Source organism: Lepeophtheirus salmonis, chromosome 14 (assembly GCF_016086655.4).
Source record: "Lepeophtheirus salmonis chromosome 14, UVic_Lsal_1.4, whole genome shotgun sequence".
Classification (NCBI taxonomy): Eukaryota; Metazoa; Arthropoda; class Copepoda; order Siphonostomatoida; family Caligidae; genus Lepeophtheirus; species Lepeophtheirus salmonis.
Window position 1 is genome coordinate 12,140,096 of NC_052144.2, and position 25,853 is coordinate 12,165,948.

Consider the following 25,853-nt stretch of genomic DNA (forward strand, 5'->3'; position numbering starts at 1 on the left):
ACACGTCTACTATAAACGAATAATTGTGTTATGTTTTTCTACGTAGGATTAATCGTAAATAGAGAGTTTCCCCTGTTTGTGTTTTCAAATCAAATCCTTTTTGCCGGAGTATTTTTAATTATGAAATACACTTTTTATTTACTATCTACAATTGAACGATTTTTTTTTTTTTTCAATTAAGATGTTATTTTTTAGAAAAATTACAAGAAAAACATGATTATTTCTTGAGCAAAATTCCATTCATCAAGTCCCCCCTTACTCTAAAAAAACACAGGTGAATTGAATGTGTACATATACAGGCGCAATAACTAAAAAAATGGGGGTTCATGAAAAATATACATAAAATATTTACGAACAAAATATATATATATTTTTTTTTTTTTGCTTTAAATTATATTTTGACAACATGAAAAATGACTTTTATTATTGTTATTTTCTTCTTATACTTTTGTTAATCATCTTTTCAACAATTTTCATTAAGTGACAGTGTTTCCTTATTTATCTCATTTTTAAGGGGGAGGGGAGTGGAGTTAATGTTATTTCAGTCAAAAATAGTCAGAGATAAGGAAAAGTCCTTATACTACAAGTCCAAGGTGAGTCACAAATCTTTGCTCACATATACAAGTCATTTTTTCTCAAGTACAGCTCATGTCCTCAGAAAATAATAGATACATTAAACAGTACTTTATATCTTGGAAAATCAAAAATATCAAATCAAGAAACGGAGAAAATCCAATTTTTTTTTACTTCCTAAATAAATACAGCCGAATATTTCATAGACGTATTTAAGTCAATAATAGGCAAATTATTCAAATTTCTGGGATGATTTAAGATAACCAAGAATTTTAAGTATCGTTTAAAACTTAAATTTAATGGTAACTACTTATAGTGAGTCCGATATAGCCTTTTTTAAAAATATAAACAATGTATAATTTGTTATTTGTGACAATGAGTTTTTCTACCTTTATAAGCGCCTCCAAGGGATTCACAAGAATTATTTATAAATAGAAACTGACGATAATTCTTCGAAAAATACAAATCTGATCCAATTTCAGTTTGGCTTTGTGACGACAGAAACTGACTGCTTCTTTTTTTTTAAATTTATAATTTTACTCTCCTTTTGTACTGATATTTAAATTACCAAAAAAAAAACAACACGTTATTTTTTAGTAATAAATTATCTTTAACTTTAGTTTAATTAAAAGTAGCTGGGTCATTAATTATATCCTACCATAACACAAAAGAGTACAACTGATAAAATAATTCATTATTTTGCCCTCCCTTCGTCTTTGGAATTGCTTGAATTTAAAATAATAAAATAAAAAGTCGAAAGCCAGCAGGGCATTTATTTGAAATATAGGTTCATGGTGCCTATATTAGATTAATATTGTTTTGATGTACCAATACCCTATATAAGTATATTCTTAGTGATCTTACTTTACAAAGTTATATATTGTATTGCATATAGTCTCTATCCTTATATATAATTGTGATGATTGGACACAGAATTTTAAATCTATGAAAAAAAGCAGAATTGTCCTATTTATTCTTCGATCAACTGCAAACAGCCAAATTCGGATGGACAATTAAAGGCAAATTAAAGGCTCTATATTTCATTTTCCGGGATCACTACAATCTGGCCCGGTAGTATGTGGCTAGTAAAGAACCATTCGGGCTATTCCAGTGTGCCCTGTATCTAGCCTGTTTGGCCATGTTATGCCGTACCTCAAGTACTGTATATACAAGGGTGGTCTGAAAAGTTTACAATATCAACGTGAAGATGGCAGCATCGTAAATAAAAGCTGGTCACATCAATCTAACATCTGTTAACAGTTACTCACTAAAGATTCAGCCATTTTGGACGCATCAGCTGTTATTTAACAGTTGTTTGAGTGAGTTGATGTGAGGGGTTTTGCGAAAACGGACAAAATCGAGTATCGCTCTGTTCCATTATGTAATCGGGCTTGGGCCAGACAGACAAATATTGACGTCATAGAGTATAACAGTGGTACTCTAACAATTAAGGAAGGCAATATATAGCTACTCTTGGTAATAGTTATACTCCTTGACGTCACTATTAAAAAGCTTGCTTGAAGTCAAACATCAGTCAGACAAGCGTTATGGTATAAAAATGTGTTTCTATTAACCTTGCTATACACCATTATACGCCCGAAATAAAACAAATGTAATCTTGACTGCATTTTTTTAAAGCAACATTCCGGCTTGATTTTGTGTTGACGGCTCACATATCTGAAAAATCACTCATTCATACACATATAATATAAGAAAACTCATCCCCACTTGTTTTTGTATTGACTCTATGGCTATAAACTGACAATATTAATTCTTCAAATAATAAAAAATAATCCAGACTTACTTTTGAGAAAAAACTTTCTAGCTTGCTTTTGTATTGACGGATCATATTATACGTATTATGTACGTCATCCTTTCCCGCAATACTATATTGTTTTTTTGATTAGCAAACGACGTCTTTCAAACGATCGTTCACTATTGATTATTATTCTATATCTATATAAATATTTTCTCTTATTTTTCTTCTCTTTCTGCTTATTCGTAAATGTTACTGTATAAGATAATATATTCTACGTACAATGTATACACTCATGTTTCAACATCTGGTAGGTTGCTTTTGATGTGGCGTAGCCATGTTTTCAAATAATCTGAACATTTATTTTCTATAATATGTAGTGTACAAGTTATACAGTTTCATAAATAGAGATCTGGTAATGCGTTCATTTTAACATCTCTAACAATCACCAAGTAAATTGTGCAATTATATGTTTGCACGCTTAAAAATACACTTATTTTCACATCTCTACTCGCCATGATTTCCTGTAACTACATTTTCGACAGAGAAGGGGAAATGAGCACATTCTACGCGGATAAACAAACAAATGCATAGTTGTAAAGAAATATATTGATTCAGTATCACCATAAAGATCATTGGGATTAAAGTGAAATGGTCGTCTTTTTGCGCGTGCAATTATACAAATTGCTTGTACTGTTATCATCAGTGATACTAATTGGAGCATTTGAGACATGTTAAAAACAAAAAACCAAAAATCAACATGGTCTCCCTGATAATTTGAAATTTTTTTTCGAGGAGAACAGCTTAGTTGCCTTTAAAACAGCTACAAACAGATTTGACATGGATAAATGGAAATAAATAGACACATAGGCATGAATTACTCGGATCTCGATCCTCAATCCTACTTTGAGTCCAACAAAGACTTACATACAATGATTACACCGCAATAAATCCTCAGGGTTACTTTCCGTCTTGAATGAACCTTAAAAAATGCACCCGATTTGTATCACTAGTTATTATATCCAGTGATGCAAATAATCGACATGTAAAATAAAAGAACCCTAAAATGAATGATGCAATCCTGACAATTTTGAAGAATGTTTGGAAGGGGTGCAACTTCACTGTCATGACATTGTATTAGATCAGCTGCAAGCAGCCGCAACATGAAGAAAATAAAGAGAATCCCACTCCACGTAATGCAAATTCCGATGTTGATCCTCAATTATACTCTGAGTTCAACAAGGAGTTTGACTTATGACTCCAGATTAGCAAACTCTCCGTCATTCATGACCACATACTCTATAGTCATTACTTTATACATAAATGACAGTTATTCACGAATTAAATCTTTCTAATAATAGCTCTGAAAGTAAAAAGAACGGTTCAGATTGCCACCTAGAAAAAACCGCTCCCGCTTTCTGGGACATGCTCAATACAGTACTGATTATATCCCTGTTGTACTTTATACAAACAAATTGTATTCTGCACACATAAAAATGCACGTATTTCACATCTCTAAACCAATATCTCATGACCAAATAGATTATAGAATTGTATAATCGCACGCTTAAAGATTTGTGCATTATCACTTCTCTAATCATCATTCATTTTAATTGATAACTATCATTTCATTTTCATTGTATATAATTATGCCTTGATTATGTATTGAGGAATAATATGCTTCGTGGGCATTTAAACTTTATAATGTGCTACATGATATATATTATCAATTAGTCATTTTCATCAAAATAGTTGAAAATTACAGCATTAATAAATCAACAAAATCCAAGAAACATTCAATGATTGAATTATACTCATCACATGTCCTACTTTTCATCCCATTTTTTGTATTGCAACTTGTACAATCTACTTATATGTACAAGTTGCAACTTGTACATAACATAATATATACATATATCCAAATATAAAAGTTTGAGACTTTTTTGGTACTCTAATGATAGAGCATCAATCTCCTTAATCGTCCTTTTAATGGACCTAAGTCCTTGCCAAAAAAAAACAATTGAATATGTATACTTCTATAAAATACTCCTTAAATCAATATTCAAATCCACTTTTATTTTATAATATAATCATTGAATGAAGCCTCATTATCTGAAAAAGAAGAAAAAAAAACTCTATTTTGTTCCATGATCATAATTCATTATTTCATTTGATGTCAAAAATTTTCTCCAAGTCAAAAAAAAAAAAAAAAAAAAAAAAATACAAAAAGAAAAAACGGAAGCTTCACGTAGAGACATAGAAATACAGAGGTTTTTTTTTTTTTTTTTTCTCTTCTTTTCCCTCAAAAAGAACTCACACTTCAGGGGGCTTCATAACGACCCCCTCCCCCCTCACACTTTTGTGTGTACATCCCTAGGATGCTTTTTTTCAACTTTACTTTTGTATCTGAGGTACTATATATGTAGATATGGATGAAGTTTTAGGGACACGCCCTCTGGACTATTGTCTTACAATATTACCATGGAGCTCATCTACAGGATTGGGCGGCAAATTATGGACTCGAGAGGTTGCATTAGGAATTTTTCAATATTTTTTTTATTTTCAATAATAACAAACAAATGTAATCAAGGCCCTTGCAAACTTGGTAACTGAATATGACCAACTTGAGCAGCAATCACAGCCTTTACACTTCACCTGAAGGCTATACATTAATTAATGACAAAATTAATCAGACCTATTGTCCCACGTAGGCCTTCAGTGAGTCCACACTTGGGTGTAGAGTTTTGTTGGTTTCTCTCTGCAATGTGCCCCACACAGCAAAATATATTGGGTTCCGGGTCACATTTCTTTGCCTCTAGAGCTTCCTAGTCTTCATTACTTCTGCCAGAAGGTGGTGTGGGGTTCTTGTGTTTAAGGACCATTCTAAGTATCCCTTCACGACTCTCCTGATGTACCTAGTAGCCATGGAGAAGTTCATCTATTTGAATAAAGACAGACACAATCAGTGTTGTATCAGTCCTAAGACTTATAAAGTTCAGTATTTAATGAAGCCAATCATATTTTATTTTTTTAATCAGTTATATTACTGATAGTCCGAAGGATCGACGGTTTTAAGGAGAGGTCCTGAGACTGGACTGGACCGATTGAATAAGGACTGACACACCACAAGTCGCAACTCTAGTATCTATAGCAAAAATTAGAGGAGAGGAAAAATATTAATGACGGATTTTCCACACAAAGCTCTTTAAAAGTCAGTGTCTTGGAGAAGAAGGGAAAAAAGACAGATTAAGAAACAAAGAAATCTTTACACCCTTCTGTTGAGATCTTTTTTTTTTTTTTTGTGTGTGTGTGTTTTTTTGTTTTTTTAACTGTGACGTACTCGTTAGAGAGATTACAATAAATAACTTTGTAAGATATCCCTCCGGATTAAAGAACAAAAAAATTTATAATATAATAATATACTCACATATATACATATAAAAGTCTTTAATTCTCTTCATCACATCTTAGTCACACTACTACTAATACGTGTTGATAATAATACAATGAAAACAGAGGGAAAGACAAGAGACTCTGTACTAGAAGGATCATCATAAAATATTATTTTTGTATAATTTATTAATTCTTTTAAAAAATTGGAATTTTATTCAAATACACGAAATATATTGGACAAAATTCTTACGGATTTCAATCATCTTCAAAGTGACATGAACAGCAAAATTGAATGAATTTATAAAGGACACTCAAAGATACTTACTTACTTTTTCTATTACATGGAGTTAGTGATGTCACGGATTTTGGGTTTGAAACAGTTTGCAAACACCTAAATAGATAAAAGCAGGTTACCCACAAACTGATTTTTAGAATACGTAAAAAACGGCGTCGCTTCGCTAATGCAAAAATACCTCGTGTATTTTGTTGCTACCCACCAATTCCCTCCTATGATTTGCTACGTCATGGCTATTTCATAATTTATTCTCTTTGATAAATACTCTTTTCACTAAAATATTAATGTAAAGTATCTCAATTTAACATTACAATTAGTTTAGTCTTACTTAAAGTACCTTTAAAACTCGTAAATATTTTTCCATTCATAATCTATTATTATTTTTTTTTAATTGGAAAGTTATTCAAATACATGTTAAACATATATTGAGTAAGTTCTCTAAGGTCAAACCATCATTCCGAATGTAAGCCAAAGATAGTTTTAAAATACTACGTAGGATTTTGATATTATGAAATATAGAATTATATGTAATACATTTTAGAATTATGGAGAAATAATTTGATAATGATAGTCTGTGGGTACTTCAGTGATAAATAGCATTTGGTATGATTGACTTATTCGCCTATCTCCCAAATGATTTCTGGCCATTTTTTCTGATCTTTTTTTGCAGGAAAGCTTGCGTAATACAATTAAGGTACCGGCATGAGATATGCTGAATATCAGGTACAGTTTACCTATGTATACTTTAATATGAAGATCAATTATTACCAATATGAAAAGCCGAACTGATGCAAAAGTGAAAATATCGACATACAAAACATATGATGTGTATAATTATAAATAACTTCAAGACTTAACTTTGCTCAAATGCTTTTAAGCATGTGTTTATTGACTTCTTTTCACAATACAATCAACATCTTTTTTAAAGACGTAACAAAAACGATGGAGGGAACACCTCTAGGAAAAGTTAAGTGTAAATTTAAATAAACAATTACCTGTACACTTTGTTTAAGTTGTATAGTATGTTTAAACAAATATAGCTACCAGGGAAGTGACTCAAAACATAGCAGCATCACTGACAAAAATATATACTACGTATATGAAAGAAGAAATATATTATTTTTGGGGAACTTAAATGTTTTATTAAACATAGATATAATGAACAGATAGAAAATCCCTTGATATTAGGACCGGACTATAAGGTGATGCATCAAATACTTCCCAACCAAGCTCCCGGAGCCAGCTTTGAGTAATAAGAGTAGGATTTCAAGGGCGTCTGCAGGAGGTAAAATGGAGGGGTTGTAGCCCCTTTTCGCAAATAATAAGTTTTATTGGCATCACTATATAAAACGTTATTTTTGATATAGAGTAGAAACTTTTTCAACTAATCTGTAATAAATATATGTAATTGACTCAAATTCAAACTCTCCCCAAAAAAATGTAACTCTAAAAAAACTGCGAACATCCCTGCATTGTGTTCTATTAGGGCAATGTCGGGCCACTACACACCTTTTTAGTGATTCGTCAAAGTGTGATTGGGAGATTATCAGATGATTTTTTCAATTGCGTCAGTTTCAACAAAAAATAGTGTTTTTGAAACCCACGGGGTCATAAATTTGGTTTAAACTACAGTTTCTTTTAAAATTGAGAAAACAAGGTCTCCATAACTTTAGAAATCAATCATTTGCTTACGAAGATTTTCAGTTTCGGAGATTTAAAGCAGAAGGATCCAGGTGCAAAATTAGACTCAATAGAAGCTTGTGAAAATCAACTATCCCAGTCTTTGTTTGTAGGGACAAGGATTTCATAACAGAGGAATAATGAAGTTATCATTAAAATGGCAACAACTTAACGAAACAAAATAGCACTTATTCGATTTAGATCAGATGATTATATTTATGTGAAATAAAGCCTTTAATTCCATTTAAAAATAATGGATATATGCTTACAATTAATAATTTGGAAAATCAAAGATTTATATATAAATAGAACGTTTCCAATAATTTATCATTTTATAGAAGGTTAATACGATTATACTCAATGTACATATGTAATTAAAAATATTGGGAAAGTACAGAAATATGCAGCAAAAATTCCAAATATTTACTCATGATTGCCATGTTTATAGTATTAATAAGTTCAAATCATGTATGTATAAATATATTTGATCGCATTTATCTATTGATGTTGATATATGTCTAATATTATCCATAATATTCGAGGAATGTATCTATAGATGTAATTTGAAAAGATCCTGGTGAGTTACGGAGGTAGAGGGGAGGGGGGTTAATGTCTTTCAAAAACCATAAAAGATCACCATGAGTCATGATTCAAACAGAAGCTCCATCTATGTAAAAATATATCTACCTACATACAATATGTGTGGTTTATAAATCCTAAGCATTTCCGATATGTAAAAAAAAAAGAAATCGAAAATTAACATGATAACATTGGCATTGAAGAATATATTTGAGGGAAGCTGCTTAGCTGTCATTATGTTTCATTTATTACATTAGCTGCAAATGAAGCTGTGAAATATACACAAGTTCCACTCTGTATAAAGCAAGGACGTAGCCAGGAATTACTCCGTTTTTAATCCTTAATGTTACTCTGAGTTCTACAAAGGACCTACACTTATATCTCTCCAAGAAATCATCTGAGTTACCCTGCGTCATTCATGAGCAAGAATGTAAATTGTAAGCATTTTCAGTATGTAATCAAACTAGAATCTGAACATGGTAAGCCTGACAATTTGGAAAATGTTTCGAAGGAGAGAAGCTTAACCTTCATGACGTTTGATTAAATTAGCTGTGATCAGCTTTGAGATGAAATAAATATACAGAAGCCTTCTCTTCGTACCATGCAATGGTATAGCAGGGGTGTCCGCAGGGGATTGGCTGGATGGTCTATTGCCAAAAACACTATTGGTTTTTTAAAAATTTAATTTTTGTGAATAACTGTTGATTTTTGAAACTTTTTTGAAAAAAATTAATATTTGTGTAGTGATAACATGAAAGCAAACTAGGATTTTTTTATACAACAGAGAAAAATGAATTATGAGTTTTTTTATTTCAATGAAAAACGGAAGAGGATTTTTTATAGATTCAAATACAATATTAAACAACTGAAAACCTGTCCAACAAATTATGTATGCTGTCCTTTAAAAATGAAATAATAATGATAACAGCTTCAGAACAATAAAAGAAAGACTATTCAGGATACCAATAAGAAATATACTCGCATCCTATAAAATCCTTAAGATATCCTATCGATATGTCTACCATAAACTAAATCAATTAATATGAAAAGTTGTTCTTAGGTATAAAAACATACCTTGTCAAAGTTTCAATCCGATAGAAAAATCAATTTAAATCATAAACTCTTCTATTTTCCATGATTATCATTAGCCTTTTCAGTGTGAAAATTCAAATATGTACTACCATTGATTTATCTATCAAATAACTAATAGTAAAGATAGGTCCCTTAGACTTTTTACTTATTTTTTAATGTGAAATACAGCTTTTAAATATCATTTTAAGGCTGTATTTTTGGGAGTTTAGTATTGATTTTTGTAATGCACCTTTAGGTAATAATTATACAATAATAAAAAAAAACTGAAAATAAACAATAAAAAAATTAAAAGATTTAACTCCTTAAAACGAGTATTTTTAATGTGTAAATATTCACATAAAATAGTAAGTAATGAATCTGTAAAACATATTAGTTACAGAAATATAACTTTAATAATCATCCAAATAAGCAATCAATTCAACTGCAAAACACTGATAGTTTGTAAGTTTGACCTATGATTTTTATTTAGTCATAATTTATCAACATTTATAACAAGTTTTCTAACCTAACTTAGATTTAAAAATTCATTTACAATTTTATGAAGAAAAAAAACTCTTATTAAATGAGTCATTCTTATATACATAAATTAAATAATTTTTTTAAATAATTTAATTAATTAGCTTTTGAGTAAGAAGAATTATAAATAACGCACAGGCTTCTCAAATTTAGTAGTTTCTACCAAACCATCCTTTTGATATACATATATGGTGGTAATTAACTTAAACTAAATGTTCAAAGAGCTTCTAATGACGATTGACAATATAAAATAATAATATTCTTTATTTATGGTTAGATTGAATTAAGTTTTTTTTTTTTTTTCTTCCTCCAAAGAAAATATTTTAATCATTTCTTTGTGTCATTAGTTCCTTGATTAACATCTCGGTATATCCCTCATTGAAACCACTTCAAAAGAATTGAATCAGCTTCATGTATCGATGATAATCATTCCACTGTTCTTACTTTATTCAAACATATATAGAACATAAAGTTTACCCGAAGATATAAATGAACAAGTCTAGAAAAAAGTTTTTGATACGAAAAATATTTTCCCACTTTATATAAATATATATTACATATATGTATATTGGTACTATACCCCCTTGTTTTGAGGTTCCTTGGAGAGTTGATTCTACACTTTCTTTCATAGTCTTTTCAACGTCTTGTTAATTTATTCATGTAGACCTATAAATGTATGAATTAATCGTAATTTTAGTTTTTATAACTTTTAAATCTTTATATGTAGAGTAATATTTTAACTCTTGTATACTCTTACAAAATTGACATTGATAATGTTCCGTGTCATTTGGACACATACTGTATAAATCTAGTACTTGTCTCAAGATAAATAAAAGTCAAATTTTATGCAGAAACTTTAAGTTACACAAAAAGTAAAATGATTCAAATTGGCCCTTAACATAAAACAAGGGTTACAGATGAAATCATTGTCATATCTTGAAAAGAGACATACACCGTAACTAAATTTTCTGTCTAATACATAATATATAAATGCCTGATTGAGTGGAAGTAACTTTTATTAAGTGGACTTCCGGTAAATTATTTATTCATTAGAAAAAAAGTACATATTTGTAATGTGCTTCCATCAATTATAGTATATTTAGCCCGTCAACACAAAAGTAAGCTTGAATGATTTTTTCTCAAAATTGAGTATGGAAATACATTTATATTCTACGAAGAATTATCGTCAATTTCTATTAACAAATCATTCTGAATGGCTCTTTTGAGTTGCTGCAAATTGCACTTAAAGTAGTGATAATTTATGGGCACGATAAAAGAATGAAAAATTGACATACTTTATTTGAAAAGGGGGCATATCAGGCCCAATATATGATCAAATAGAGGTTCTAAACTATGCCTTAAATTCTTGAATATCGAAACTCATCCCACCCATTTGAGTATAAAACCCATAATTGTCTCAAACTAGTTTAAGACATATTGAGCTCTGTGTACCATACCCGGTGAAAAAGTTGATTAGGATTTTCTCCTTTACTTGATTTTTCTTAAGATGACGTACCACATATTTAACAACCATGCAATTATATTAAAAAATCAAAATTTATATATAAACTCTGTTTTATTATAGGTTCATTAGCACAAAGTCACCATAAATCTGGATCTCATCATCATGCCCGACGTGCAGGACGGCAAAATGGGCCCTTTTTTTCATCCAGTCCTGATACATATCGGGAAAAGGTCGGAGAGACGATTGTTCTCTTTTGTCAAGTTGAAAACTTGGGTAAGATGAATTATAATTTATTTTTCTTGTTATAGCCTTTCTTGTCTATACTGGTGAGGATCTATATAATAGCATCCATTTAATTGTTTGTAATATTCTTGTAAATACTTTTTATTAAACGGTTAAAACGAAAAAAAAAAATTACTATGGATTTTATTACCAAAATAGACGTAAAATTTAATTATAAAAAACATCATTAATTAATAATATTTTAGATTTGTATCAATTTTTTATAAATAAATAAATATATAGTGTTTTATACAATACGGATAAAACTGATGTTTTTATTGTACCCCTGGAGTGACCGCTCTCATCCGGATGTTTCTCAAACAAAACTCTAAATTACCTTCGATAGCTGTTGGAAAATGGTTTATTAATCTTTCAAAGATCCCTCAAATGTCACAAATTTTCCGAAAATTCCCATAAGTAAAGAGAAATCAATGACACACTATATGTTTATATATATTTAAAGCAAAATAAATTATTATTAGTGAAAATAGATATTCATTAAATTTTAACCTCTATTAACCAATTTAAAAATTTCAATTCAACCAGTTCCTCACCGTTTTTTGGCACAAAAAGTTTAATGACCTTTTTCAATATACATTAATGTCAATCAATTAAATGACTTTTAAAAAAACTATATTTTATATAAGTGATGTGTTTTTTTTTGTTTGTTTTTTTTAGTCACTAAAAATTACTTATTTGTTTACATAAATGATCTTTGTAAGATATTATATTATACCTAACCCTTGGATAACTCAACCCATCTAAATAAACTCAATATAAAGTCTATGATGTACTCAAATATGTCGACTAAATATTGGGTAGTTTATATATATTTATGAAGTGAAATGAAGATAAACATTAAATTACATACTCTCTGATACTTAAAAAAAAATTTAGTCCACACATTAGTTACAACTTGTATATAAAAAAAGGTTATTACAGTATGCAAAAATCTATTTAATAATACCCGTTGGTTTATTTGTTAAACAATAATTAGTAGTATTATATCCGAGTTATAACTATCGAATTTGCGTAATTAGAAAAAAAAGTTATTGGGGGACTTTTAAAAACCACCAAAATGCCTAATTTGTAGTTAGTTTTGAGCATAATAAGTTGTTCATATTAACTAAACTTATGAAACTCTTATGAAATTATCTGTTCAATAATTGACTCAGTTTGACTTTTTCAATAAAGTATACTAAAAAACTAGGTGCGAATTAGACAGAAGAAAAGTATCCCGTAAAAGTAAATACGAAATTTGTAATGAATTACTCAATTAAAATTGTAGAAACCACTGGAAATTAAATTAATCTATACTCTAATATGTCGAATTTTTGATCAATCGAGTACGTTGACTTCCTCCAATAATATTTTAAGGGAGTTGCAGAAATTTTTAGAAAATCGTCAACGTAAGTAAAGTTGATTTTTATCGAGTTCGAGGAATATTCGAATCCAAAACTAATAATCAACAATATTACATACGAATTGTAAATTGTAATTATTTTTATGTTTTAGTTTGGTTTATTCAAATTTATTTGTTTTTAGTTCATAATAGTATTATTTCAGTCCTTATTTAGGAATATAGAGTACAGTCCCGTCTTGTTCATTCTCAGTCCGGTTCAGTCTTGCATATCAGTCCTAAAACTGATAAAGTTCGGTCCTTGATGAAGTGATTCGACTATATTTATTCTTTTTTAAATCAGTTCTAGTACTGAAAGTCCGAAGGACTGACAGTCCAAAGTGCAAGTCCTAAAACTAGACAGGATCATATAAATAAGGACTCACACAACACCAGTTGATTAATTATGTATTATTTAACATGCCAACTTAAAAAATATGTCTCTTATTCAAGAAAAATAATATGGCTTTTTAAAACAGTTTCCTATGTCAAAATGTTCAAAACATCGTATAAAAGTAAACCACTTTCCCCCAAACTCATCCCCTAAACATCTTTCTAACGGTGCTGGATTAAATCCATTAGCTTATTCGTTAGATAATAATTAACAATATTATTTGTCTCTCAAATTAATTACCTGATTTTATACAGAATTGTTTTTAAAAAAGTTCTAACTTTTCTACTGATGCGTATCTTTATAAACACTTATAATATACTTATATACAATATACTACAAAACAATAGCTTGTTAGATATTTTATAAGCAGTTTAACCCTATTTAAGAAGAAGAAAAAGAAAATCCATTATGTCTAATCGTTGATGATAATCATCTGGATTTTTTTTTTTAAAGTAAGTAAGATACAAAATTTCACTCAAATTTATATAAATATAAAATATACAATGTCTTCCAACTTACCTGCAATATGATAAAAAGAGATAAAAACTGTTATTCGTATAATATAAGCAGGCAGAATATATGAAGAATTTTTGCTTTAAATATATATTTATTGTTGTTCGTAAGATGCATTTTAAGAGTTAATGCAATCAATAAAATCTATATTGATCGTGTATTTTAAATGAAGGGTTATAAATACCTATATTTCTTTTAAAAATTCCTGAATTCTTCAATAGTTCATGATTAATATTTATTCATGGGTCCCTGCTGCTCCAGTGTTGTTCTCCATCCTTTCTCCTTTTCACATTCATGGAATTATAGATTAGGGATGAAAATCGTATGTATTGGGGTGGGGGGATGTCAAAAAAGAAACCGAAAATGAAGATGGTAACCATGACAATTTGAAGACTGTTTTGGAGGAGAGACACTTCGCCGTCATCTACAATAAGCTGTGAGGGGGAATAAAGAAATAAACAAGGACATTTGATGTTGATTCTCAATTCTACTCTGAGTTCAATAAGGACTCACAATAACTCTGCAACAAATCCTCAAGGTGACTCTCTGTCCTTCAGAAGCACACACACATATACTTAGATGTTATTGTATGTAGTAGAAAAGGAAGTTAACTCCGCTGGAGTTAAATGTTAGTGATAACAGCTTAACAAAATAAAAATTACCATTCAAGTTGCAACTAAAAAAAAATCAAAAAATTATGGCAAAAAAAAATCACTGGTTATAAGTGTTAGTCCATTTTGGACTTTGAGTATAATTGATGATCGAAAACGGAATAGTTTTCCTATGTCCTTGATATATCCGGAGTGGGATTTGTGCTTATTTCCTTCCTCTCAGAGCAACTTCCAGCTAATTGATGTAACGTCCTTACACATAGAAATGATCAATCAGCTTTTACATATATTTGAGTGTAGTAGGGAAATAAGCTCACGACTCAGGAGTTTAATAAGAATGACAAAATCTGAGGAAAGGAAAATTCATTATTTAGATTAGCAATTCTAAAAAGAAGGCCAGCAAAAAAATACTCACGATTTACATCCCTGCATGGAAGTCTATCGACCTCTTTTTCTTTTCCATTGTTATCCACTTGAGACATACGAGTAGATTCTCCCTCATATATATACTTTATACAATTACAGTTCTTAGAACATAATTTGTATTTAGATTCATTTCTTTTGGTAGCTCTTTAGAAATGAAATATATTGAACAATATCCGGGAGTAAGATATGAGTTTTATATTTAAAATTTTTGTAAAAAACCATTCATTGCTGAAATTTGTGGTTTTTACATTTAAGAAATGTTAAACACGATATAATCGGGCCCTTTTTTATCCTAACATAATATTGTAAATAATAAAAGAAGAAATGACTCATTTGGGAAAAGGGGAAAGGTCCTTATTTCAGATACCCAGAGTTCCATGGCACATGGATTGGATCATTGTGTATGAGCTTGTATTTTGCACTTTTTAACAAACCCCTGACAATTTTGTCAAAGAAAAATTTTTATTACTTTTTTTTAGAAAAGCCACAAAATTTTATATGAAAAATTTGACAAATAAACTTAAAAATAAGACAATGGGGCTTAGGCAACATTCTGAACTGGTCTGAAAATGGCCAACTTGGACTCTTTTTAGATATCAAAAGCCAATTTACCAAAAGACACAATTGCCAAACGAACACTTTGCAAAAAAAAAAAAAAAATGATGATTATGTCTCCCATTTATTACGGCAACTTTAAAATTTCACGTTTGGCAAAGAGGTCATTGGGTGAAGTGTCTCAATGGACAATTTGGTCATTTGGCAAAGTGCCCATTTAACAAAATTTTGTTTAACGAAGTTGCTTTCGCCAATAATTTTTTTTTTTCAATGTGCCCGCACACAATTTAAATGGCGTGGGATGCCCATAACTTTACCAAAGTTAGTCTTTTGATTGTCTCTAGCAGAAAAAAATTTTTTGTGCGGGGGAAAACATTAACTCGAAAACAGGACAATCTTATGAGTACTTAAAGTTTCCATAAGGTTATCCGAGTTCTGTTTCTTTTTATTACACCCAGCAGGTAATATTTTTTACATTTGTAAATTATTGATCTCCTTGCTCACCTATAGCTTTAATGTTTAGATAGCTATAAATCAAGCGGCAAAACAAAAACCACGTGATCAATGTTTGTCCAAATATCGTTAGCTACACGACAACATTTTTGTCAGCTAGGGACATTTAATATACTTCAATATTATTTATAACTAAAAACGTTTAACTATGTCTGCTGAATAAGTTTATTTATATCGTAGTTAAAAATCAAAATTAATGAGTGAACATAAAGCCAATGGGTGCTTTAAATATGATAACAGAACTCAAAATAGCTGTAAAAAATTTGACTTTAAATGTGTACAAAATTTTTGTAGTTTGCAATCTGAACGTTATTTTTTTTATTTTCTAAGCCTCTTAAATTATTCTTAAATTCTTGAAGAGAGAACATGTTAGTAGTGTTGTGTCAGTCCTTATTTGGGACTAAAGACTGCAATCCCGTCCAGTTTAGGCTCAGTCAGGTCCAGTACATTTCTAAACCTTATAAAGTTCAGTCCTTGACAACTAACTTAACTTTTTTTAATCAGTTCTATTACTGGAAATCCTAATGACTGATATGACCGGTCCTAAGACTGGACTGAACCGAATAATAACGAATCACACAACATTAACATATAGTGATTGAAGGAACAAAAAATGGTTAAATATACTCGAATTTATGTATGCATTAGTCATAATAACCATGTTAGTATCAGAGGGTCTTTCTCGTCTCTTATTTCTGTATGTATGTAAATAGATGAAACAAATAAAGTAATTATACTAACGACATAATTAGATATGAGTCCACTAATGGACTCTGACACTGTAGTGGAGGTTATTGTTGTATTTATGTATAAATACCATGTACTATGCATGTATTTACCTCTTCCCAGGGAGGCTAAAGGTGTCCGCAAAGTTAGATGAAAACACTCTATACAGATAAATCAATATTACAGAATAATATCACCATGCAACAAAATTCAGATCTTGGAACGCCTGCTGTCTAAAACCACATTTATAATTGTTAACTATTCAAATCCAGAGTAAAATAAGCATGTTAAAAAACCGAAAATAAACGTGGTAACACTGACAATTTGAAGAATGTTTTGGAGGAGATAAAAAATTATGCTCAGGGCGGTTCATTAGATCAGCTACAATCAGCTGTGACAAGGAAGAAAGGAGAAAAGGATATAAAGATTACTCCGATGTCGATCCCCAATTCTACTCTGAGTCCAACAAGGACTTACAATTAACACTATGCAACAAATCCTCAGGGTTACACTCCGTCTTTTATGAGCACGCACGAATGCTCAATCAGGTTTTGAATATATTTAGGAAAGGATATTCAATAATGAGCATACAAAAATCAAGTAAAATGAGAGGTTTTTATTCGGAAAAATGTTTCGAAGTTAAATATAATTAAGTCAATTATTTGACTAATTGTAAAAAGAAATGAATATTTTTGAGACAGGAAAAATTTAAGGAATTAAACATACATAAGTTGATTACATTACTTATATATTACTTAAATATTAATTAAACACATTGCAAATTAAACATATTTAAATAGGGGTCAGTCAATCTTCGTGTCACTAAAATAGATACCTATTACAGTTAGTCAAAAAATTGACTTAATTGTATTTAATTTCGAAAAAATTTCAACCAAATTTACATTGCTTATTTTTAAATATTCCATAATAAAAGTAAAGGCTAAAATGAAAAAAATCAATCAAAATCGAACTTCTTTTTTTTACATAAAATCTTTTGAAGTTGTAATTTCAGGTGTATTTCTTAGTTTTAGCTATAATATAAAGCAATTGAAAAAAATATTAGTTTTCCTTCATTTCAGTGGATTTTTATATGATTAGACACATTTTGTAGGAACTGTCTTCAAGATAAGTTTATATATAATTTGTATTTTGAATGCTGGAATGGATTTTATCAATAATTAATTTCTTAAATTTTCATCTATGTATATAGTTGAGGCATTTCAAAATATGGCTTTTAATCAAATTGATACTCAATTAACGTGATAATATAAAGGAAAGCTTTAAAAGCCAAGCATATTGCACTTGAAAATTTAAATGGTTGTGTTCTATGGTTGAAATAACAATTAAAAATATAGGGTCTACCTATTGTATAGGGTGATTATTCAACACAATATAAACAAGGACGTAGGCAAGAAATACTCTGATGTTGATCCTCAATTCTACACTGGGTTTAACAAGGTTTTACTCTTACAGCTCTCAAGTAAATCCTCTCTCTTACTTTTTGTCATTTACGCATAAGTGATTACTTTATACTTATGTGTTCTCTCTTCAAGAATAAGGTAATAATGATATCAGCTTTATAAAGGTAAAGAAAAACATATATTCAAACCTCAAAAAACTGCTCCCTTTAACATGATCATATTTTTTCATCTATGCATATATGTTCATTAAAAGAATGTCCCCTTCTCCCTTAATACAAGTACCCCTTTCTCTAATAATCATACTACCTCCTAGTCCCTTTGGTAGTAGTTTGGAAGAAGGGGGAAAGAAATATTTCTTGTATGTACTTGTAATATATAAAATACAATTGAGGAAGGGGATGTTGTGGTCCTATCCCTATTCTTCCAAAACGCACACACATAAACCATTCGTGTGCAACTTGTCATTAACTTATTACGTATCCATAAATATCAAAAAATACTAATGAGGAATGAAAAGTAAAATTAAAATTTGGGAGATTGAATCTCTCTTTTGTATATTATTTTTGTATAGGTAATGTATTTATTAAATAAGCTTTTAGTTTTGACATGAAATCCTTTTAATATATACCTACCAAGTATATAATTTTACCCCTCAATTACAACAGTACCTAGAGTTGTGGAAAAGATGATCTACCGGTATGCTAAAATATAAAAGAATGTAAAATATGACATGGTAAAGCTGACAATTTGAAGTATATTTTGTAGGAGTACAGCTGTCATGATCCTTCATTAAATTAGCAACTGCAAGAGGCAGGAAATTCGCACAAATCCATAGCCTCACTTATGGTTTGAGCCCCACAAGAAATCATCAGTGTTACTCTCTGTAGTTTATGAGTAGTGATGTAAATCTTGTGTATTTTTTATATGCCACTTTTTTTTAAATTGATCATTTCAAGAATGAATTTTCTTTCCTTTAACTCTTGCCATTATTATTTAGCTCCTGAGTAGAGAACTTTTTTGTCGACTACATTCAATAATATTAAAAACCTGATTGAACACTCGTGCGTGCTCATGAATCACGGTCCTTGTTGGACTCCGAGTAGAATTGAGGATCAACATCGGAATAGTTCTTGTATATGTCCTTGCTTATTTCTTTCTCCCCCTCCTCCCTCGTCACAGGTTATGATTGTAGCTGCTGATCTAATGAAACTTCATTACAGCTAAGCTTCTCTCCTCCAGAGCATTCTTCAAATTACCAGAGTTACCATTTTGATTCCCGGTTTCTTCTTTTTTATATGCCCCAAATACACACGTTTTTCATCACTATTTATGTGCACACGCACTAGTGACTTAAACTATACTGAGATTTTTTTCTCGTAAGAATTATGATAACAACTATGGAAAATAGAGAAACAATGTTCTGATTGATACAAACCTCGTATTTATTCAAATTTGACTCTTTTAACTTCTACTCCGAGTGGAGTCTGATGTTTAATGACTAGTTTGAATAGTATTTTAACCGTTCTTTTGTTCGTTTTCCTTCATGACTTGACCCTTAATGTGAAACTAATTATGATTAGATATAGTTCATTTTCATGTGATGTCACCATTGTTGATATCAGCGATCTTGGGGGCCTAAACAACCAAATTTTATAAAAATAAAAATCACTTTTTCATTCATATAAATAAAAGTGCTTAATATTGTTTTAAAGCCATTTCATGATGTTTACTGAAGGTTTTAGGAAAATTGGTCCATTTTATTTTGTAAAAATAATAACTATGAGCCTGTTAGACGGTATCACCGCCACATTCAATAATAATGCAATTTGTGACATTAGTGAAGACGTTCTATAGGTATATTCCATAATATATATAACTTGATGTGCATACTATGACAAGTGGCAGGACACTTTTTTAGTCTAATGAAATTATACTCAAATAAACATATTTATCTTTAGCTAAATACCATAATTTATGTTATAGCAGAAGTCTGGTTTTTATACAACATATGAATGTATATATATATATATTTACAATGTACATTAGGGTGAGGCGAATTAACAAAAAATTCTGAAGTTTTAACAGATAACGCTTAACTTTCTTTTTGTATTTTGGAACTTTTCGAATAGATATGTAAAAAAGATTTAATATAAATGTTGTTAAAATTTAAATCCTTCCATAAAAAAGTGATTGTATGTTTTAAAAAGTTGAATGCACTAAAATATATTATTATTGCCATCTGATTTAATCATCTCACAGCACTAATTTTATATGGTATCTAAAAATTTCGGTATTTAACCTTTTCTAATAATTACATACATATGAATTTAATTCCGGGCTGACATTCAGCTAACTTAAGCGTGTCACTGCACAAAACAGTAATATCCACTTCCAGAATAGGAATTGCATAATAAAAAAACATGTATTAAGCGTTTCCCTGCAATCCTCAGCCTCTGCCTTCGCAAATTATTGTATAAACTCATAGATTAAGCGCATAGAAAGTCTGGAGTGCGTTTCTTTGCTCCAAAACGATCATGGGTCTTCCGTACAGGTGTTTCCGACTCCTTAAAAGCATTGGCAATCTCGTAAACAGTTTATTTAAGCAGCTTCGTAAACTCAATAATCTCCTTAGGCATGTGCCTGGCACGCAGACACATAATAAGGACCGCACAGTGTTCGTATTCGAAGGACATCTCAAACATTGCTTATTTGTTCAAATACAGTTTTATCAGCATACATAATCCCCATGCGTCATATTTAAGTTTACACTTAAAGAAATGATATCACTCGAGTTTTGTTAGGCCACTTTCCTTAGTCCAAAAAGCCTACAGGAAGTCTAGAGTGTTGTTTTTTTCCTCTCAGAACAATCATGAGTCTTCCTCGCAAGTGTTCTTGACCCATCAGACTCCTTGAAGGCCCTGCAACATCGTAAACATTTTACTTTATAATCTTGTTGGGCGTGTACCAAATAATGACACACAAAAATGTCTTTTTGTATACAGTTTTATCAGCTGAATCTGATGAGCACACATACATAAACATCGATTACAGGGTTTCCAGGATATTGAAGTCAAAATATTATTCCACAATTAAAATTCCCAACTGTAATTTAAAGAAAAGGCACAAATTTTTTCATTAAGTTATAAAGTTCAGCTTCTTTGGACAAAACTGAGGATTTTGCACCATCCTAATGTACATAAATGTATTCATGTACAATATATATAATATGCTTTAAAATTACAGGCTTGTGATAGATTAAGGCCATGAATCTCTCGCTCGCTCTCTTGCCTCTTTTTGACTACTAGCTGCTTCTAAATTAGTACGTTGGAGCTCTCTAGAGAATTGATCCTAGTTCCAACACACAACTATGTATGAATCTACCTACAAAAAAAATGTTATTATGCATGTAAATAACATACTTTATTTAATGAGCTATGGCATATTTCCCTCATTTCAAATGGGAATTTCATCACGGATATTTCATATGTACAGTTCATTAGTTGCACAAAACAAAAACCCCGGCAAGCAATAATAATAATGTATATAAATACTTCGGTTGAGTACTTCATTTTCAAGTGAAGAAAAATTAAAATATGTTTAAAAATTAAAGTGTTAATTAACTTGACTTTCAGCATATATATATATATGCACTAGACATCGCTACTGTCAAAATATTTTCTGATCCAATATTCCAAGTCAATCTAATATTTTACAAATGATTAGAAATACCCGTGTTATTAGAGCACTTTGTTATTTAATGATTTACTTGATCGAAAAGGCTGACTCGTGCGAGACAAAATTATTCAAATATATTTAATATTTTATTTTGTATCTAATGTAAAAGCCATAGATGAAAATAAAATGATTATGGAGGAGGGAACAGCTTTTGTAGTTACTAACCACATATATATTTTTATATTTGCAAAAGCTATTTTTCTTGAAGAGAGAACATATAAGTATGAAGTAATCACTAGTGCGTGAAGGAAAAAAAGTGATATCGAGGATTTCTTGGGTATCTATGTCTCAAATTAAGGATCGATATAGTAGTCATTTCTACCTATATCATTGCCGACAAACGCAATTGATTGAAAATATATATATATTATTAAATATGTGGTGTATCACAATAAAAACAATTTTGTACAAAAATCAATAAAAAAAGAAAAACCCATTTTTTTTACTTCATATATACACACGGTCCAATAACTTATAGATACATTTAAGTCAATTATAGGCTTTGTATTCAAATACTGGGAGGAGATATGATACCCGATAGCTTTAGCTATAGTTTAAAACTTTCATTTGATTGAAAATACCAATATTTGCCCCGATATAGCCACTTTCAATATAAAATTTGTTAATGTATTATTCTTTTACTATGACCATCAATGGTGCCTGCTTGAAGTGTTGATAAAAATAATTTGTTCATGGAAATTAACGATAATTTGTCGAAAAGTACAAATTTAATTCACTGTCTAACGTCCCTTTATGTTGACGGGTCACATATATTATAATCGATAGAAATCGACCATCAACTCATAATCAAAGTTACTTTTACTTAGTGAAAATGCTTTTGTTTTGACGGGCCACATTTGTACATGACCTTTTGACACGACTACTTGACAGAGTACGATTGGAAACCTCTATGGCTATAGAAAGTATGTATAGCCTTGATTAAGTGTGCGACGTTATTTTTATTTTAATATTTCACTTTAAAGTTCGTGACTTGGATACTTTTATATATATATTTTTTTCTCCCCCCCCCCCTTTTTTCCAGCTTTAAAATAATTCTATTTATTTTTTTATCAATGGCTCAATTTGACATTTTGACATTTTTATTTATTTACTTTTTCATGTATAAATATAGCACATTGCTTTATATGATTTTGATTTTTTTTGTTATTGAATGTTATTGTGTTTTTGTTTTTTTTCGTTCCTTCTTCATTTGTAAACAATTTGTGCTTGATAAGTCACTAAGTGAGAAATAAAAGTATAACAATCATAGGCCTATTGTTGCTGTTTTCGTGTCCTATGTACCTACATACATATTATACGAACTAAAAATTTGTAAGTGCCTTCAGCCTTGATTTTTGCAGAATGTATAAAATAAAGATAAGCTTGACATGATGTCCGCACAACCCATTTCTGTTTTGTTTGTGTTTTTATTAGAAAGGAAAGCTGTAAATGAAGCAATTTATGGAAGATACAAAGACTCTATTAGTAGCCTTTGATATTTATATTTACACTTTGTGCCCTTTGATTGGTTACACAGCAAGTTCTTTACTTACCTTGTCAAAAAAAAGAACTGAGAAAATCAAGAGTTATTTGATCATAAAGATAGTTGTAAAAAATATTACGTTAGATGAGCGGAAGACTTTTTGTAATTGGCCCTATTAAGAGTTTTTACAGGGTGTGCCACGAAAAGGACTTCTTTTTTTTCAAACACAACTTCTGCCTTATTAGAGTCTCTTTACAGGGCCGATAGCACAAGCAAACCTTCACCACTTAGTCCTTGGTCAGTACTGTAATTCCTTCTTGATCCAACTGATAACTTTGTCTTTGGTGTTGGTGTTTGGTTGATTTATAGTTTGATTGTGCCCCACACACAATAAATCCATCAGATTCAGATCTGACTAGTTTGGAGACCAAAATTCTGGGAAGATGAAGTCGTAAAAATTTTTTTTGAGCCTTCTATGTACTTATTCAGGGGGTGTCCATAGGGGTGGGCTGAAGGGGCACTATTTTATATGGATATATAAATTAAATTTTAAATATTTGAAATATTTTGGAAAAAAATATCACAAATGGACATCTGTTCACAAAAAATTTCAAAAATCCATAGATATTCACAGAAAATGAAATTTTTTGTAATTTTTTTTTCAAATATTACATTTTCTTGTAAAATACAAAAGTTCCGTAATTTAAGGGGCACGTTAAATGGTTAAGACATATAAAATAAATGATTATCCAGAGTTTTTTGTATGCTCAAACGAAGCCCCTGCAAATAAGGTCCTCCTTCCACCACGGAGCGTTTCCTTCCATTTTTATACCATAAAATGTGTATAGATTTCCCCCTCTTCCCACATAACTCCTTTTTTTTCTTCTCCATGTCTGTAAAAGTGTATGTATTTAGCTAAGAACAATAAATCATTGATACAATCTCTAAGACAAATGAAGGGATGACAGATTTATATACCTACATATACATAGAAATAAATTCGAATTTGCAAAGTGACGAAAAGGAAAAGAGAGTTAATAACTTTTTTCTTTTTCTCCCCTTTTATTTTCTTGTAGATGATTCAATGGTGATATGGAAGCAATCAAATCGAATCATAAGTGCAGGAAACGTCGTTATACGTAAGGATGAACGACTAAGTCTCCTCGAGGGCTTCAATCTTCAAATACGTAATCTACGTGAGAGTGATGCTGGAGAATATGTCTGTGAGATTGAGACGTATGGATCTCCTTTGGATCAAAAGAGCACATTGGAAATATTGGGTAAGTGATATACATACATCTTAGTCTTTATTACAAAATTTATTAATTCTTTTTAATGCATTAATATTGGTGTAGACTTGAGCAATAGAGTGGAGAATATCAGTAGTTGATCCATTGCCGAATTTCGAAGTTTGCAACTGATAAAGATTAAGGTCCGGAGAAGGCTTAGGTCACTCCATAACTTTAATATGCTTCTTGTTTAGCAACTCCTTTTCAAACAGGGGCGTATGCTTTGGATAATTGACGTGCTGAAAGACCCATTACACGAGATATTTTCAGTACCCTTTCCAGGGGCGTCCGGAGCATTACATTTTGGGAGTGGCTTGGGTTTTAGAAAAAAATCAAAAATTTATAAATATCCTTAAACAATTGAATCTTTTGAAATATACTAAATCTAAAATCCACGGCTATTTACGAAAAAAAAATGAAAAATTAATTAAAAAAATTCAGATAAAATTAAGTTTTTTGGTAAAAAAACTTTAAAAATTCACAGACGTTCATAAACATTGAATTTAAAAAAAAAAACTAAAACCCACTGCTGTTCAAAAAAGATTTTTTTTTTTTTTTTTAAGTTTTCAATTTACTTGAAATTTGTATATTTAGGGGTGCTTCATCGCACCCCCTGCGGATGCTAATGTGCCCTGAAGAAAGGAGGTTGTCACATAAGATTTCCCAAAGGATGTACCCTTTGATCCGGTGAATTCGTCCTTTCTTCTTAGCAGAGAAACACCCCCAATTGTTTCCATCCCCATGCTTTAGAATGGGGATAGTGTTATTGAGGTGTTATTCAGCATTTTTTTTCTGTTTAAAACTTATCTTGTTCATGAAATGTATCTCACTGTAAATAGTCAAGCCACGTCTACAAATTGTTAATATAAAGAAGCAGTCTCAAATCTAAAATGATACCTTTCTAAAATGTACATACTCTATTTCACAAGTCACACCCTTTAAAAAATGAGCCCCACTAACCTATGCATACCAAATAGGCATAGTGGGCTGCGGCCATCAGTTCCGGAATTATTTATTTGCAAGTGGGGGAGGGGGGGGGGAGGCTGTTTAAATAATGATGACCTTTGGGGCGGTGTCTCTTTTTGATAGTTCATATTTTAATTTTATAAATGACAAATAATGCATATTAAGATCTTTACTTTTTTGAAATTTTTTAA

At 30.4% G+C, this 25,853-nt stretch overlaps 1 protein-coding gene across 1 annotated transcript in view; it reads left to right on the top strand.

Annotated features, from left to right (window-relative positions):
* LOC121129349 (limbic system-associated membrane protein) overlaps positions 1-25,853 on the top strand; it is a 49,828-nt gene that overhangs the window by 14,401 nt on the left and 9,574 nt on the right. The window contains exons 3-4 of the mRNA XM_040725063.2: positions 11,470-11,622; positions 24,484-24,687. Coding sequence (XP_040580997.1) covers positions 11,470-11,622; positions 24,484-24,687 — 357 coding nt within the window. The remainder of the gene's footprint in view (positions 1-11,469; positions 11,623-24,483; positions 24,688-25,853) is intronic.